This window comes from Nerophis ophidion, linkage group LG04, assembly GCF_033978795.1.
Source record: "Nerophis ophidion isolate RoL-2023_Sa linkage group LG04, RoL_Noph_v1.0, whole genome shotgun sequence".
Lineage (NCBI taxonomy): Eukaryota > Metazoa > Chordata > Actinopteri > Syngnathiformes > Syngnathidae > Nerophis > Nerophis ophidion.
This window is the reverse complement of record NC_084614.1, coordinates 31,379,530-31,398,963: the sequence shown is the minus strand read 5'-3', so window position 1 is coordinate 31,398,963 and position 19,434 is coordinate 31,379,530. Positions and strand designations below refer to the sequence as shown.

At 39.1% G+C, this 19,434-nt stretch overlaps 1 protein-coding gene across 3 annotated transcripts; it reads right to left on the bottom strand.

Annotated features, from left to right (window-relative positions):
* Positions 1–466: 466 nt before the first annotated feature.
* On the bottom strand, positions 467–19,174 carry LOC133551278 (protocadherin alpha-C2-like). 3 transcript variants are annotated; one of them, XM_061897830.1, is made up of 3 exons: positions 16,578–19,172; positions 5,975–6,011; positions 1,917–5,367 (listed from the first exon to the last, which is right to left on the bottom strand). In XM_061897830.1, exons 1-2 carry the CDS (start codon positions 19,008–19,010, stop codon positions 6,000–6,002), a joined length of 2,445 nt encoding a protein of 814 aa, XP_061753814.1. In that variant the 5' UTR covers positions 19,011–19,172; the 3' UTR covers positions 1,917–5,367; positions 5,975–5,999. The 3 variants fall into 3 exon arrangements, with proteins under 3 accessions (XP_061753812.1, XP_061753814.1, XP_061753813.1); XM_061897828.1 differs by lacking the exons at positions 1,917–5,367; positions 5,975–6,011 and adding an exon at positions 467–1,780 and having other exon boundaries at positions 16,578–19,174; XM_061897829.1 differs by lacking the exon at positions 5,975–6,011 and having other exon boundaries at positions 16,578–19,173.
* Positions 19,175–19,434: the final 260 nt, after the last annotated feature.

Genomic DNA, 19,434 nt, shown 5'->3' with positions numbered 1-19,434 from the left:
ATAGGACCACGAGTGAGGAAGGCAGCGTCATAATTCCGTATGTAAATATAAGGTGGTAGAGATTTTTTTTTTTTGTCCCAAGATGGCACCACTGTAGTGGGTGCTCTTGGCAGGAGCTCTGTGCTCTTGTGTCATCCTTTTGTTTTTCCTCTTGTTTTCATATATATATATATATATATATATATATATATATATATATATATATATATATATATATATATATATATATATATATATATATATATATATATATATATATATATATACACATATATATATATATACATATATATATATATATATGTATATATATATATATATATATACATATATATATATATATATATATACATATATATATATATATATGTATATATATATATATATATATATGTATATATATATATATATATATATATATATATATATATATATATATATTTGCCTTTTGGTTGGGAACCCTTTGGGACTGTGCAACAAGGGGTGGCACTTTCGTGATTTCTGTGGTGCTTTTTTGTGGGACCCATTACTTCCCAGCTTATCACTCAGCATCAAGGGTTGAAATTGGGGATTGAATCACCAAAAATTATTCCTGAGCGTGGCCACCGCTGCTTCTCACTGCTCCCCTCACCTCCCAGGGTGTGAACAAGGGGATGGGTCGAATGCAGAAGATCAATTTCACCACATCTAGTGTGTGTGAGACAATCATTGGTACTTTAACTTAAACTTTTCTTTCACATTGAAAAACATAAACTTTTTTTTACTTTTAACAACCATTTATAATTTTTACATAAAAACAACTTCTGGTGACTGAGCTGCCAGTTTTTTTTTTACAGTGAAATCTACAGAAGGGACATTTTTTTACAGTTCATTACTAAATTGGAAAACAGTACCACTGTTATTTTTACCTCAACATTTTGGTGACAGAACCACTACTTCTTTTTTTTTTTACCGCAAAATCGACGTTCCCCATTTTACTCTAAATAGAAAAATGTTACCACTGATGATTTTACGGTAAATTTATGGCAACTGAGCTGCCAGGTTTTCACAGTAAAATATACTAACTATTTTCTACGGCGTCGCCTTGCAGACATTCCGTCAACAATTGTGCATCTTGAAAAGGTCAGTAGGAACGTGTATTACATTAGGTAGCCACCCTTTGGCGGGCCAAACGAAATGGCACAACGGGGCCCCGCGAGCCTTACTTTGGGCATCATTGTTACAGTGTGCTTGTTGATTTTGGATCAATTTGCAGTCTCTTTGAAGGGTCATTTTAGGACCAGGAGATATAAGGCTGGCATGCAAGACAACGTCAGTCCCCTGCTTGTCACAGCTGCATGGCTGTAAAGTCGGTCCAGTTCCAGTTGAGAAAATGTAGACCGCTGTGGATAGAATCCATGGCACACAGCGCATCACAGCACGCACAGTCAGCACGCACAAATGTAGCCACAGGTGCACTGCTTACTCCCCCCTACGACCTACTTCCAATTCTTTTAATGGACAAGTATCCAGAGGAGTTCAAGTCCTTTTGTAGCTAAGTACTGCTGAGAGGCGTGTAACCTTTAGTTCATCACTTGTGCAACATAAACAATTATCATACAAAACGTAGTCCTGTACATAACTTGACATGCTTTATTTTTTTTCTTAACAGGAAGACATAGTAAATCAAGAAGCAAAGCATGCAGTAACTCTACTGTATGGACCTCTGCTAGTCCCGGCCAAGCTCACGTTTGTGTGCTCCTGCATGTCGAAGTGGAAGCACAAATCCCTCATTTGGTTTCTAAGAATGAACACAAAGGGAAACTGGGTCAGAATATTGTGTGTGACAAGGAAGTTCAGGCAGAGAGAGCACGTCTTTGACTTGTGATAACTTTGTATTGTTCTTTGTGTTCCATCAGAGAGACACAGCAAAGAGACCGATTTTAAAAATCTTTATTCAAACTATCATGATCAAGCAGAACATTAAAGCCAAATAAGCGACATCAAAATTGGACAATTAACTGGACTTGAAAAGAAAGCAAGGCCATTCTCTCCCATTCGGTCTTTGATCTACTACTGTAAAAGGGATGGGAGTGGACCGAATGTGTCGTCATCCTCAAGCATACCGTACAATCTGATGGTGGAAAAAAATTGACACGAGGTGAGGACGACACTAAGCAAGAACAAGCACCCCCTGTGCCATTTGATCACAGTGAAGTTACAGAAGATATCAAAAAGTCTACTTCATAAAAAAAACACAAGGTAAAAAGTGGTTCCATGTACACCAAATGCATCTACTGGTTTTGGAAAACAAAAGGCGGAGTCATTATCTTTCAACGTCTGTGTTGTTTGAGTATACATTGTAGTAGTTCGGCAAAGGATAACCATCATTTTCTGGCGGCGGTTCCCACAAGAATTTAGTAGGATTATGCACAAAGCAAAATACATTGGCACCTTAGTTTTTTCTATGATTTGACCCTAATTGTCAAATGTTTTTTAACGCATAATTTAAAAAATATAAAATACTTGACTCGATCCTTGGCTTTTCAACCAAAAAACCTTGGGTAGTTTACAACAATTCGAACAAAGATCACTCCGACCACAACGCTGTGTATTAACCACTTTTTGAGTAAAATAAACAATTTTTAGAAAAAAAACCAGAATAACAGAAGAAGTGATTAATAAAATACAGTGGTACTTCAACTTAAGAGTGGTTTGAGATAAGAGCTGTTGCTCGGCTAATTATATTGCTTTAAGTTGTAATCAAACATTTGAGTTACCAGCATCTCCACCACTAGTAGTGCTGCAGATGTCACAGTGAGCCCCGTAAGATCCGCCCAAAACGTTCAATCTGTTTTACCAGCATTATCTCATCGCTACAGATAGACACATTTTGGTTTTCCAATCAATGAAAACAAGAAAGTGAGTGTGAAGAATAGCGGTGAGAAGAAGAAGCGGATAATTTTCCATGAATTAAAGAAAGAAATTATCAAGAGAAAATCATGGCAAACCAATTCTAGCATATCACTGCTAGTCTGCGCCATAGTGAAGCAGAATGAGTCTAACACCAGCAAAAAAAAAAATTAAAATGATATCCAATCATGGGAAAGGTATACATCAATTTAAAATGTGGAAAGGCTGCGGATAGTGTGTTTGACGGAGAAGCAGCTGGAAGGAGATGCAGTAATAGTCCAGTCTCCAAGAAAAATGCTGTATTATTATTATTATGACATTACTTTATAAAAGTACTGTAGTGGTTAGTAGTACATTCATTTGTATTATTTGTTATACAGTATTTCTTATCCAAAAGTTTTCTTTTTAAAAAGGCATGGAGGTTTCCGAGTGCAGCTGGGATACGCTCCATGTTAGATTTGTGCTGTTTTACCACCAATTAGATTGATGTCTATTTATTTCAATGGGAGAGGATTGGAAATTGAAGTGGTTTGAGTTAAAGGCTCCGTCACAGAAACAATTTAGGTCATAAGTTGAGGTACTACTGTACATAAACAAAAGTAGCAATCAGTCATTCTTTATTTGAATGCATGCCATTCATAATAATAAAGACCTCAGCTTAAAAAAACCCAGAAGAGGTCTGTCACACAAGCAATTAAGCTTGTCAGTTGACGCACGACTGGACTTGTAATTATGATTTGTTATTCAAAATGACCAAAACCATACTCAAATATAATGATTACATTATTTATTTTTTTGTTAAATGTTCACAGTATTGGCATGTGCTCTCTGCACAATGATGAAATATAATGTGTAACATTTCATTGGATTTCCTACTAAATTCTTGTCTGAGGACGTTGAGTTACAATACAGCTCAAAATGCCATAAGTTCATTCTTTAAAAGTCATATACATATATTTTTTTACAATGCAGAAGGCACGCAAAGAGCTTATCGGATGTGCAATGACGTGCACTTTAGAATTTGACTGGTTTAGAAATTGAACGCACAAATGCAAAGTAAAAGATCCCTCCCAACATCTTACCGACCAATACTATAAACATGTAGGAATGTCACATAAATACCAAGCAAAAGTAGTAAAACCGGTTTTGCTGACAGTCTCTTGATTGCGTTGCTTTGGAGAATGCTCTTAACCGTTTGTGCATATTTTACAGTTTTTTTTTTTTTAAATCTTCATACCTTTGTTCTCTTGATAAAATACTTATTAGTTATTGAAGTTGATCATTTAGCATCCAAATGATTTGCTTTAATCAGCCCCTTGTTTCGTAGAACTGTCAAAAGCCTTGCCACCTCAGAGGTCAAAAAGTAAGAGAAAAGTATTGTTTCTTTTTTAAAACTACAGTATACCAAAACATCAAATCCACCATACCACACATATGCAACACAAAATGCCCTTGAAGAAGCTCACGGAAGCAGCATTAAAATTTAAGACGGAATACCTATAAAAGAGTGTGGAAAATGAATATACCTCGGCTTGACTTTCATTCATTCATGACCAAGATTAATACATTTGAAAACTCTTGTTGACTTAAATTGATGGATGTATCATTAAAATATTTTTATTGCCAGCTTATTTAATCGATAGGAAAAAGATGGACTGTGTTTTATGTGACATTTTTTTTAAGTGGTGCTATGGTTTTTGAATCCACTCTGACCTCATCGCAGTCCGTAATATCATCGTTCCTCTCATCCAACATTGTGTTAGAGCAGCCTCATCACTCATTCCAAGTACCTTAGGAATAAATCATTACCAACGCCATGGAAGTTCTGTCCCCAAAAGTTATTTTTAACAGCACATATGCCAATCACTTGATATTTTTGAAGTATTCAAAATGTTATCAAGTATATCACAGAGACACAAAGCCCACCAGAGCTTCTCCCCCCGCCGTCACAACACGCTCCTCCTACAAAACATTGTATAAAAATGTTCTTCCATTTTTTTTTTTCTTGCATTTTTACACATTTGTGACAGAGGAGTACAATATGAGATATCAAATTGCCACAAAAAAATAATATATAGTATTTGAAGCCTGGATGATTGAGATGACCAGCTACAATTCAGTTGTACTGAAGAATTAGGTTGACCCTGACTCATATTGATTAGGCATGTTTTGTATTTAGCACTACTAAATGTTTGAGCTTTAATAAAGAGAACCTGCAAAAAAAAAAAAAAAGTGAAAATGCATGAGGCTTCATCTCCATAGTATTCAAAATTCCACCTCTTGATCCAAATCAAGTATGTTTTAGAATCATGCAGATTCATGCCGGAAAGATAGGATCTGTGATGATTAATGGCTGATATTTGGATAGTTTGAGGACAGAAGAGTTGGCTTGGAGGGACTGAAGGAAGATTTTATATAAGAGCCCAAGAGTCCCAGGAAGAGATGATTACATCACGGCAGTTTTCTTCTGGTTGCCTGTTGAGAAACAGAACATGGAATTAGGATCGACACGAGCATGCTGAAGATTACAGAAAGTCCCCACTCATGCAACAGTGGATCGTGACTGGTTACTGGCATCGTTATGGTGGGGAAAAAAATCTAATTAGGGGTAACATGCAAATAGTGTTGATCAATCCAATCAAAAACAGCAAAATAAAGTCACCATACGTGTTGATAAAGCATGCACAGGCAGGCATCATAATATACATTCTGGCCATCACTTTGTCCTGAAGTTTGGCCAAACCGGCCAGATGTGCACAACACGACTCTGACCAGCAGCCAATTTCATTCTAATCCCCGCTCTCAGTAAGCTGATAGGTTTCCACACTTGAGACCCGAGCCAATTTAAATACAGCATTTTTAAAATGGCATCCAAGCGGGTGTTCAGTGATGAGTGAGTGAGGCCCAATTTGGACAAATGCGGGGCTACGATTCATCAAGGGAAACATCAATCACAGGATTTCAGTTAATTGATGAATTTTAATTGAACATTTGAGTTCAAAATACAAACATGTGATCTGTATGTCGAATATAATCAGATTGAACAGAAAGCCCTATGTTATGTAGATAGAAACCAGCAAACCTCCAGTTGTAGATTGGACTTCCTTTCATTTTGAATACTTCAGAACAGAAGAAGGAGACAAGTTGGACAATAAGTGAGTATGTCAAACATGTACTTACAATGCACAAACTTCATCAACAGTGATACTCCATATACAGTACATATTTACACACCTGTCAACCTCATACATTCATACATATAATTTGGGCTTTTTCTGTTTACGCTGTTTTTTTTGTTTTCTTTATTCATCCTGTTTTGCTAGGTTTTTTGTTGTTTGATTGTATTTCTAAATGAGCGAATAAAAAAAGGAGCCACCGGCAAGATGAGCAAACACAACTCTCATGAACTATTTAGCTTGTTTGATATTTTTTGCAGCTGCTTGTGTTATATCAGTCACTCTTACTGCAAATGTTGATCCGAAATCAGAGTACGATGCGTTTTTGTAAGTGGATAGTAGACCCTCTGATTGGGCATCGATGGGAAGCGGGTCCTACATTCCGATTGTCCCTGAAACATCCACATTATTAGGTTTCACTTGCATTAATAAAATGTTTTGAGTTTGTTTTTTTTAACTCTCCACTTTTTGCCACACACGCACACACACACACACGCACGCACGCACGCACGCACGCACGCACGCACGCACGCACGCACGCATGCACGCACGCACACACACACACACACACACACACACACACACACGCACACACACGCACAAACACACAAACCACCACTCCCATGTGAGTTGTATTGCAGAGGCCGTGTGGAAACAATGTCTGCCATTTTAAAGTTAATGCACTCTATGAGGCCCTGATTTTATAAACGTTTGTCAGTTACACTCATTGAATGATTAACCGAAGCAACAGAGTATAAATTTAAACTTATTTGAAATTATATTTTTCTACAGTGTACAGTTAATCGATTATTCGTTGAAGCCAATTTGTCACCAATTATTAAACAAATTAAAGTACAGTGTTTTATCATGTTGATGTTTTTTTTCTGTGTGTGTCCATTTTGGAACGTTGAAATTTCACATTCATTGTTAAAATCGGGTACATTTTTTACATGTTGATATTAAAGATAAATAACTTATTAGATATGAGTTAAGGTTTTATGATAGCGATGGATTATTTTTATTTCGGAAAAAGCGATTGTATTGAACCATTCTACAGATGGGCTTAAGATGCACCAGACTTCTTGCATTATACAGCTCATTTAGCACATCTTGTCCTTGAAGAGAACCGTACCATGTCTGCATTCTTTCAAGTCCTGCCGCTCTCCCACTATAAAGTACTGCGACATACATCTGGGAGAAATGACCTACATTACACATCGGACAGTGGAACATTATCTGAGTGGGTTTGGGTGTGTGTGTGTGTGTGTGTGTGTGTGTGTGTGTGTGTGTGTGTGTGTGTGTGTGTGTGTGTAAGGGGGGGGTTATTAGTTTGACCTAATTATTCAACGTGATTGCTTGTGGGCTCTTTTCTCTTTTCAATACTCTAATCATTAACAACGTGATCAGGTCTGTTTGTTAATCACATGTTTACCCCCTGCCTGGATGATGGTTTCACCCCTGTCCATTTCCTAGGTACTGTTTTATGTGTTCAGGGTCACAAATTAATGCATACGATATCCAAAATAGGGTGTTTTGTCACCCAATGGAATTTGTATTGACTTTCTATTTTGTTTGGTTGCTACCATTGTTTGACAAAAATAGATTGTGACAGAGTTACAGTATTGAGGGTTTATTATTCATGTATTATCATTTAACGATTACTATATTTTTTGCACTAAAAGACACACTTGCCATCATTTAATTTTCTCAAAAACGCCTTGTAACCCAGTGTGCTTAATATATGGATTAATTCTGGTTGTGCTGACCGACCGCATAGCAATTTTATTTGGTACATGGTGTAGTGATAAGTTTGACCAGTAGATGGCAGTCACACATACGAGATACTGTACACTGCAGGCTGTCGCCTGTTCTATGAATGACTCTAGCAAGTACAGGTTAGCAAGCGAGTCGATCACGTTTCATTGAGTATATAGAACATTGCATACGACTTTGGTAGTCAGACGTGCTGTTTTTTAACAAATATGTAACATTATGGGATGTGTATACAGACCCCCCAAAATGGCACTTATGAGGAGACTTATTATGTGGCGTTTTGTCTTGACCTATTATGCAAAACAAACTTTTCTTACATATTGGTACCTGCTGTTGTGTAATTGGGATCTGCATGAGTCCTGAAAATGTATCCTCGGCTGTTGCCATTTCTAATATAGTTATATTATATAAATGTCAGTAGATTTGCAATGGAAGCGCTAAAACTATCTGTACAACAAAGATGACGGGGAGAAAATGCTGTAAAAGTGGAGCCACATAAATAAGACCCGCCCACAAAACGGCGCATCCCGAAAAGACGGTCAGAAAGCGGCTTGAAAATGGTCTACAAAACATAATATATGCAACATTTCAACCAAAGAACTACCATTACATATTTTATGTACAGCACAATAAAATGTTTTAAATGTAGAAAAAAAATCATAACATGACTTATTAAGTGCACGGTGTGCCTTTTATATGAAAATAGACCTGAAAAGAAACACTCATCGGCCGTGCGCATTATAATTCGGTGCGCCGTATGGTCCAAAAAATCAAAGCAACGGTATCTAAATCGAAGCTCCAATCGATTATTCATTGCAGCCCTAGTATATATGATATGTGTCTTGTAATGATATATTGAATATTGTTATATATCAGGTCATTATGTATTTATTGTATTGTTGATCAACAATGAGATGATTATGCGTAAGTGATGGGCAGGATGCACATTATAAGCTTTACTTCTTCTTGCTCTTTTTGGGATACACAATATCTTTTGTTTTGTTTATTTTTGTTAACATTACTAATGTGTTTTTTTCTCCAAATGATAACTGTATTGGAGATCATTTTTCTTTCTTTGAATTGTGTCGATGCCAAGTATTTCTGGTCTTTTTTGTGTCCGAAAAAAAGAAAAAAGGGTGGCTACAGTAAAGCAGTGGTCCCCAACCTTTTTGTAGCTGCGGTCCGGTCAACGCTTCATAATTTGTCCCGCGGAAAAAGGGATTTTTTTGGGGGGTTGGTGCACTAATTGTAAGTGTACCTTGTGTTTTTTATGTTGATTTAATAAAAATATAAAAATAATAATTAAAAAAACCCATATTCAATTGAATATGGGTTGAAAATGATTTGCAAATCATTGTATTCTGTTTATATTTACATTTAACACAATTCCCCAACTCATATGGAAACGGGGTTTGTACATTGTTGTCTTGCTACACTTAGTATGAACAACATCACTTTTATTTTGTTATATTCCCTTTTTAACTTCTATGTCATTAACCGACATGACATGTTGGACTTTGTTCTTGATTTTTCTGTTTGCTATAATTTTCTGTCCTAGCTGGTGCTCTTATTTTGGTTGTGTTTCCTTTCTGATCTCTAAGTTTTCAGCACCTTTAACGTGTTCCTTGTCTTTCCAGCACACCTAATTAGTTGTATTTAGTTCCACTTTGTTCCTTTCTTAGTACTGGTTCATCATAGTTTTTTTTTTTGTCATGAAAAAGGGAGGTTTTTTTGGGTTGGAGCACTAATTGTAAGTGTACCTTGTGTTTTTTATGTTGATTTAATAAAAAAAAAAAAAATATATATATATATATATATATATATATATATATATATATATATATATATATATATATATATATATATATATATATATATATACATATTTATATATATATATATTCTGCTGCCCGGTACCAATCGAGCCGCGGCCTGGTCTGCGGCCCGGTGGTTTGGGACCACTGCAGTAAAGTATGTATTGGTTCACAACTCTTGTCATCCAAGTTATTATAAAACATACATTATTATGCTATTTAGAATTTTAATTCTAATTAATTTTAATTAGTTACTGTAAATGGCTTGGCAACCGTAGTTACAAAAGTTCCTGCACACACCATTTAGTTGTCTTGTCAGCACATTGTGTTAACTGCACTAAAGGTTACCCCTGGTTTGTAAATGTTTTTAATGTTACTGTCAAACGATTACATTTTTTAAAGTCAGATTAGTTAATCACAGTGAATCACTTGATTGCATGATTTAAATAATCTGTAAAAAAAAACTCCAATATTTTGGCACAAATGGATTTTATTGTCAAACTGTCTTACAAGAACCACTGGGCCACCAGCATTAGAATTCTTCAATATGGTTGGTTATGGTGGCTAATTCAACTAAACCAGTATCTCTCATGGCTCTGGTTTGCTCTCCCATCCACGCATCGACTTCCGCTTTTACGAAAAATCCCATCCACCCATTTTCTACCGCTTATTCCCTTTAGGGTCGCGGGGGGCACGGGTGCCTATTTCAGCTACAATCAGGCGGGAGGCGGAGTACACCCTGGACAAGTCGCCACCTCATCGCAAGGCCAACACAGACAGACAGACAACATTCACACTCACATTCACACACTAGGGCCAATTTAGTGTTGCCAATCAACCTATCCCCAGGTGCATGTCTTTGGAAGTGGGAGGAAGCCGGAGTACCCGAAGGGAACCCATGCAGTCACAGAGAGGACATGCAAACTCCACAGAGAAAGATCCCGAGCCCGGGATTGAACCCAGGACTACTCAGGACCTTCGTATTATGAGGCAGACGCACTAACCCCTCTGCCACTGTGCTGCTCTTTACGAAAAATCAGATCGCAAAAACTTAATTCTGAATTTGGGTTCAGTTTAAGCGCTATTTTGGCTTACATACTATTTCTAGTCTTGCTAATGCTAATCATGTTTTGCCCCCCTCTCTTGTACAAACCCTGTTTCCATATGAGTTGGGAAATTGTGTTAGATTTAATATAAATGGAATACAATGATTTGCAAAACATTTTCAACCCATATTCAGTTGAATATGCTACAAAGAAAACATATTTGATGTTCAAACTGATGAAATTTTTTTTTTGTGCAAATAATCATTAACTTTAGATTTTGATGCCAGCAACACGTGACAAAGAAGTTGGGAAAGGTGGCAATAAATAGTGATAATTCACAAGAAAGGATGGGGCAGTTTTAGAACAGGATTTCTCAACGAGCTATTGCAAGGAATTTTGGGATTTTACCATCTACGGTCCGCAAAATCATCAAAAGGTTCAGATAATCTGGAGAAATCACTGCACGTAAGCGATGATATTACGGACCTTTGACCTCTCAGGCGGTACTTAATCAAAAACTGACATCAATGTGTAAAGGATATCACCACATGGGCTCAGGAACACTTCATAAAACCACTGTCAGTAACTACAGTTGGTTGCTACAGCTGTAAGTGCAAGTTAAAACTCTGCTATGCAAAGCAAAACCCATTTATTAACAACACCAAGGAACGCCGCTGGCTTCGCTGTGCCCGAGCTCATCTAAGATAGACTGATGCAAAGTGGGAAAGTGTTCTGTGGTCTGACGAGTCCACATTTCAAATTATATTAGGAAAGTCTGGAAGTGGTGTCCTCCAGAACAAAGAGGAAAATAACCATACGGATTGTTATAGGCGCAAAGTTCCAAAGCCAGCATCTGTGATGGTATGGGGGTGTATTAGTGCCCAAGGCATGGGTAACTTACACATTTGTGAAGGGACCATTAATGTTGAATGGTCCATACAGGTTTTGGAGCAACATATGTTGTCATCTAAGCAACGTTATCATGGACGCCCCTCCTTATTTCAGAAAGACATGCCAAGCCATGTGTTACAACAGCGTGGTTTTGTAGTAAAAGAGTGTGCGTACTTTCCTGGCCCGCCTGCAGTCCAAACCTGTCTCCCATCTAAAATGTGTGGCGCATTATGAAGCGTAAAATACGACAGCTGAGACCCCGGACTGTTGAAGGACTAAAGCTCTACATAAAACAAGAACGAGAAAGAATTCCACTTTCAAAGCTTCAACAATTATTTTCCTCAGTTCCCAAACGTTTATTGAGTGTTTTTAAAAGAAAAGGTGGTGTAACACAGTGGTGAACATGCCCTTTCCCAACTACTGTTACAGCCATGACATTCTAAGTTAATTATTATTATTTGCAAAAAACATCAAACATCTTGTCTTTGTAGTGCATTCAATTGAATATGGGTTGAGAAGGATTTGCAAATCATTGTCTTCCGTTTATATTTACATCTAACACAATTTCCCAAGTCATATGGAAACAGGGTTTGTAGAGAGTGCCTTTTAGAGATGGTCAAGTTTGGGGATCAACAACATTAAAGATGCATACTTTGACAACACTGTTGCCTCTTTCCAGCAGCTTTGTGATAAATGTTCACTCCAATCAACACTTTTTTAGATATCTACAGATTCGCAGTTTTATTAGTAATGCTTTCCCTGGGTTTCCGGATTTACCGACTGACACAGTTTAAAATGTGTTTTGTAACACTGCTTTCAACTTTAAAAAGGATCAATTACACATACTTATAACCATGTTATTCTTTTGAGTCCTGAGTGTCGAAATTCAATTCAGTCACTTTGGGAGGAGAAAAGTTCATAAGTATTTTATTTGTGCCAGACACAGCCTTATTCAATGCAGTGCAAGCTGATACACCCTACTTATTATGCCAATGTTCAACTAGCTAAGATGTATGACCAAATATCTGTGTCGTGTCATCGGTGTCAACGATCTGCAGCTAATTTAATAAATATGTTGAGCTCCTTCCATCTCTGAACAGAGAATGAACGGATATTTCTCACACTTCAATTAAACTGTGTTTATACATGAATAATACATTATTTTTTTGTAATTAATCACAGTTATCTTGTTATTTTTGACTCTCCTAATCCAACACCAAACTTTTTGGGACTTGGGGGAAAAATTTTATTTGGCTTACGCTCCAAAAATAAAATTGGGATACCCTTCTTTACTAGATTTTTTTTTTGTTGCATTTGGCTAGAAACCCTTGCTATGAAAGTTATTATGCAAACCCCGTTTCCATATGAGTTGGGAATATGTGTTAGATGTAAATATAAACAGAATACAATGATTTGCAAATCCTTTTCAACCCTTATTCAATTGAATGCACAACAAAGACAAGATATTTGATGTTCAAACTCATAAACTTTAATTTTTTTTGCAAATAATAATTAACTTAGAATTTCATGGCTGCAACACGTGCCAAAGTAGTTGGGGAAGGGCATGTTCACCACTGTGTTACATCACCTTTTCTTTTTACAACACTCAATAAACGTTTGGGAAATGAGGAAGCTAATTGTTGACGCTTTGAAAGTGGAATCATCCCATTCTTGTTTTATGTAGAGAAAGCTTCAGTCGTTCAACAGTCCGGGGTCTCCGCTGTTGTATTTTACGCTTCATCATGCGCCACACATTTTAGATGGGAGACAGTTCTCGACAGCAGGCGGGCCAGGAAAGTACCCGCACTCTTTTACTACGAAGCCACTCTGTTGTTACACATGCTGAATGTGGCTTGGCATTGTCTTGCTGAAATAAGCAGGGGCGTCCATGAAAAAGACGGCTCTTAGATGGCAGCATATGTTGTTCCAAAACCTGTATGCACCTTTCAGCATTAATGGTGCCTTCACAGATGTGTAAGTTACCCATGCCTTGGCACTAATGCACCCCCATACCATCACAGATGCTGGCTTTGGAACTTTGCGTCAATAATGGTTAGTTTCCCCTTTGGTCCGGATGAGACGATGTTGAATATTTCCAAAAACTATTTGAAATATGGACTTGTCAGACCACGAAACACTTTTCCACTTTGCATCAGTCCATCTTAGATGATCACAGGCCCAGAGCAGCCGGTGGCGTTTCTGGATGTTGTTGACAAATGGCTTTCGCTTTGCATAGTAGAGCTTTAACTTGCACTTACACGACGAACCGTATTTAGTCACAGTGGTTTTCTGATGTGTTCCTGAGCTCATATGGTGACATCCTTCAGAGATTGATGTCGGTTTTTGATACAGTGCCGTCTGAGGGATCGAAGGTCACAGTCATTCAATGTTGGTTTCCGGCCATGCCGCTTACGTGAAGTGATTTCTCTAGATTCTCTGAAGCTTTTGATGATATTATGGACCGTAGATGTTGAAATCCCTAAATTTCTTGCAATTGCACTTTGAGAAACGTTGTTCCTAAACTGTTTAACTCTTTGCTCACGCAGTTGTGGACAAAGGGGTGTACCTCGCCCCATCCTTTCTTGTGAAAGTCTAAGCATTTTTTTTTGGAAGCTGTTTTTATACCCAATCATGGCACCCACTTGTTCCCAATTAGCCTGCACACCTGTGGGATGTTCCAAATAAGTGTTTGATGAGCATCCCCCAACTTTATCAGTATTTATTGCCCATCCATCCATCCATTTTCTACCGCTTAATCCCTTTTTGGGGTCGCGGGGGGCGCTGGCGCCTATCTCAGCTACAATCGGGCGGAAGGCGGGGTACACCCTGGACAAGTCGCCACCTCATCGCAGGGCCAACACAGATAGACAAACTCACATTCACACACTAGGGCCAATTTAGTGTTGCCAATCAACCTATCCCCAGGTGCATGTCTTTGGAAGTGGGAGGAAGCCGGAGTACCCGGAGGGAACCCATGCATTCACGAGGAGAACATGCAAACTCCACACAGAAAGATCCCGAGCCTGGATTTGAACCCAGGACTGCAGGACCTTCGTATTGTGAGGCAGACGCACTAACCCCTCTCCCACCGTGAAGCCACCTTTCCCAATTTCTTTGTCCCGTGTTGCTGGCATCAAATTCTAAAGTTAATGATTATTTGCAAAAAAAAAATCGTTTATCAGTTTGAACATCAAATATGTTGTCTTTGTCGCATATTCCACTGAATATGGGTTGAAAATGATTTGCAAATCATTGTATTGCGTTTATATTTACATCTAACACAATTTCTTAACTCATATGGAAACGTGGTTTGTACAACATACTAGAGTTGTCCCGATACCAATAATTTGGTACCGGTACCAAAATGTATATCAATACATTTTGATACTTTGATACTTTTCCAAATAAAAGTAACTACTAAAAAGAGTCATTTTTGGCTTCATGTTAACAGAAAATCTTACAATACAATAAATATATGTTTCCTATTACACTCAAAGAACACTTTTAGAAAGGTTGAAATATAAATTAAAGGGCATGATTAAACACATTGTGTTTTTCTTGTTGCACTCAAAGATCAATTTACAATTTTCCATATTACATACAGTCTGCCATAATCAAAAATTATATTAGATTATAATAAAAAAAAAAAACTTTACTCACATTAAGTTAAATGCTTCCTGATTTATGGGTGCCAGTCCTGCTATGTGTTTTAAGAAAAATACAATTATTAGTAAGTACTAAAAGCAAAACTATGGATAAATTTACCCAGATAAGCCATGTCGCAGGTAAAACATACATTTGTTAAAGATAAAACACAAATTGTAGCAATTCATAACCAAATTCAGTCATTTTAATTGCACTGATTGACAATAGATGGGCGGTCTGTTAATATTTGGCATCAAGCCAAGCATCTGTGTGCGCGTCTACGAATCTACATGTTATGTATCTTATGAACGTACAGTATGCTTTTTTGCGAGAATGTCAATGTGTTTGCTGAGTGACGTCAGTGAGTGTGTGGGCGAGGACAGAGAGGGAGGTGGGCGAGGAGAGAGAGGGAGGAGCGCGTGCACTGCGCAGTAAAGTGATTAATGGGTCTGGTTGTGTCCTGCAAAACTAATAATAAAGCAACCAGATCGTCACAAATCGGCGGCCTCGAATTCTGACCAAAAAGCGGATCTTAGCAGACACATTGCGAGGTAAAGTGAACTGAAGGGAACGTCTCCCCTGTGCTCCTCTACTGGTCTCTGCACCGGAGCCGAACAGCAGGACAGGTGCAACAACTACGTTGTTACATGTCATTCTTTATAGCTCCTTGTGCAGATATGAATGCTTATTGTTTAAATGTTTACCTAAGTTTGAAGCAAAGGTGGTCATACTAATCGCCACATTTGGCGAGGCGTGTTTTAAAGCAACACTTGAAACGCAGTGCTTCCGTGTTTAAAGTATCACCTTGACCATTAGTTTTGAAGCCCAAATATCTCTATATTGCGTTTCACGCACACTCTTTATTAACCAAAATAAATTGTTGTTTTTTGCCATTCCTCCTCTCCAAGATGTTATTGCTTGTATGCACTTTGTGTGTGCGTTTTGAAACACTCAACATCATGTGCCTCGGCTCTGTAGTCACCACCGCACAGCGGCATTCTGATGAAAGAAAGGTATTGGTACTTTTCAAAGGCAGTATAGTACCGATTTCAATCAATTAGTATCGTGGTACTTTGTTAGTACCGGTATACCGAACAACCCTAATAAATACATTAAGATGTTATTTAGAAACATGTTTGATTTTAACAAATTACTATTAATGGCTTGGTTAACATTATTAAAAACACAATTACTTCCACTAGTAAGTTTTGTGGAGTATGAAATGTACAAAATGTGCTGACAAGGCGTGTTTAGAAACTTTTGGAATTATGGTAGTTTTCTAGTTTTGACTAAAAATAACACGAGCATAATGCTATAAGTTACATCTCATAGGTAGGTACCTCCAGTGTGGATGCTCTGGACTCCGTGGTCTCACTTGGCCCTAAGCTCCTGGGTATACTGGACACAAAGTAGCCGGCTCCTTTGGGTATTATGGGCTGTCTTACGACGACTTTGCCTTTCCTGGTCTCTGCGAGGAACAGACTGTACCAGTAGGCATCGCTGGAGATCAAGGTGGAGTCAGCAATTGTGGAGCTCCTCTGGCTGATCACACTATTCCTGCTGATCACACTGTTCCTATTAACGGGAGGTATCTTGATGGCCTTCGGCTTTGGTTTTTGACACTTGAGCACAATAATAACTAAGATGGTGATAAGCAGCAAGAAGGAAACAGCCCCTAAACCGATGACTAAATACAAGTTCAGGTCTGTGAAGACGTCATACTCTAGTGGCAACTCTGTCGTCTCTGAAAAGGCCATTGCATTTTCCACTGTGGATATTTTAATGGTGACTGTGGCGGACAGAGCAGGGTCGCCGTTGTCTTTCGCCACGATGACAAGACGCTGTTGCCGGGGGTCTCTGTAGCTGAACATTCTTGTTGTCCGAATCTCGCCGTTGTATTGATCAAGACTGAAGAGGCTTGTGTCAGTGATTTGCAAGAGCTGATATGTGACCCGGGCGTTTTGCTCGGAGTCAGCATCGATGGCAATCACTTTGGCCACTAAATGTCCCTTATCTGTGGACCTTGGTATAACCTCTTCGACAACAGACCCCTGTGCCCGCCATGGCGACACTATGACAGGGGTGTTGTCATTTTGGTCCAGAATGATGATGTGAACCGTCACATTACTGCTCAATGGAGGAACACCTGAGTCCCTGGCCTCAATATGGAAAAGATATTCCCGCTCTCTTTCATAGTCAAATGTCTTCAACGCATAAAGGTCTCCATTCTCTGGATTGATGGAGAACAGCATTGACACGGATGTGTTCACTATCTCCTTCTCCATTATGAAATACACCAAGTACTGGTTCTCATTCAGATCCGGGTCAAACGCGCTCAGAGATGTCAGCAGGGCCCCTGGCAGATTATTCTCCATGACGTGGATGGTGTAGAAGGACTGAGGGAATGTGGGTGCATTGTCATTGATATCATGGATCTCTAAAGTGAAGGTCTCGCTTTCAGTCAGTGGCGGCGACCCTTTATCCGACACTCTCAGTGTTATTTCATATTTACTCTGTATCTCCCTATCCAGTGGTTTTGAAATCAGCAGCTCAAAGTAACCCTCTGAGGATTGATTCAGGGTGAAAGGGAGGATTTCCTGCTGACTTAAAGTGAGCTCCACTTGCCCGTTGCGGCCGGAGTCCCTGTCCTGGACGCTTACCACCGCGATCAGCGTCCCCACAGCGGCATTCTCCGTCACAGCGCTTTTTAGAGACTTGATGGTCAGCTCAGGATAGTTGTCGTTCAAATCCGTGATGGACACCATCACCTTACATTGCCCTGACAGCTGGGTCGCCCCTCTGTCCTGGGCTTGGATGTGCATCTCAAAATTTTGACTCTCTTCAAAATCGATCACGCCCTTTACTTTGATCTCGCCGGAATTTGGGTCAAGTGAAAAGAGTTCCTGTGTCTTCTCAGAAGTGTAAAGCGTGTAGGAATACAACAACTGGGCGTTTGTGCCTTCATCTAAATCTGTTGCATTTAAGGTCATTACCACAGTCCCTGCAACAGTGTTTTCTGAAACATTGACTTCAAATACGGGTTGACTGAACAAGGGGGCGTTGTCATTGATATCCAGCACATTAATAATGATACTGGCTGTACCTGAGCGGGGAGGAACCCCTCCATCCACGGCGGTTAAAATTAGATCATGCACTTCACCTGCCTCCCGGTCCAAATTGCCATTCAGAACCAAATCAACGTATTTGGAGCCGTCACTGCCAGTTTGAATGTCAATGCTAAAGTATTTGCTCTTGCTTAAATAATAAGTCTTGATTGAATTAGCTCCAACATCTGCATCGACTGCATTTGTTAATGAGAATCTCTCACCGGGAGGGGTTGCCTCGGAAACATCCAAATAAATGGTCTTCCTCCGAAACACTGGAGCGTTGTCATTGATGTCCATGATCTCCAGTTCGATGTTGAAAATACGAATGGGGTTTTCTAGTATGACATCCATTTTCAGAAAGCATGAGGTGGTTTTTGTCATGCAGATGCTTTCCCGGTCGATCTTCTCGCGGATGATCAGATCCCCGGTTTCTTTGTTGATGTCGAGGTAATTCTTGCTGTGAATGACATCCAGCTTTGCTTGCCGTTCCACCATGCTGCGCACATCCAGACCCAAATCGGTGGCCAGGTTTGCAACAAAGGAACCTTCTTCCATCTCCTCCGGAATGGAGTAGCGGGTGATGGCAAGCACAAACCCCCACAGTGCACTGAACGTAAAAACTGCGAGGAGCAATTGGGTCTGTGGAGGAGCCTTCAGAGGAGCCATGGTGTAGGCTTTTAAAGATAGCGGTGAGGCAAATGTGTCCTAATGCTCAGGCTGTCTGGATGCGAGGAAGCGCTGGTGTCATTCTTGCTTCCACGCGTGGGAGCTGCAGCGACCAAGCAGCATACACACGAACACACACACACACACACACACACACACACACACACACACACACACACACACACACGCAGCAGCAGCACTGAATCCTCTGCAGGGGCGTATGCAGCATTTGTGGAGGCTGGCCTCTATAGTTGCCTTGCTCACATGAAGATGGTCGGGGGGGCATGGCAAATCCATGCCATTTAAAATATGTATGACAAACAATGTAAACATCCTGTTAAGGTCTCCAGATGATGTGCATACATTTGCTTTTTTATCTGCATTACTGCGTTGTATGTATATGTTGGTATTTGTCTGTTTTTAA

Bases quoted from the DNA above. Each gene is read 5' to 3' on its own strand.
- LOC133551278 (XM_061897828.1), bottom strand. From the start codon at position 19,010: ATGGCTCCTCTGAAGGCTCCTCCACAGACCCAATTGCTCCTCGCAGTT. The intron at 1,781-16,577 runs GTACCTACCTAT...GTTCATTCTTAG, and splicing joins CCAGAGCATCCACACTGGAG to AAACCAAATGAGGGATTTGT.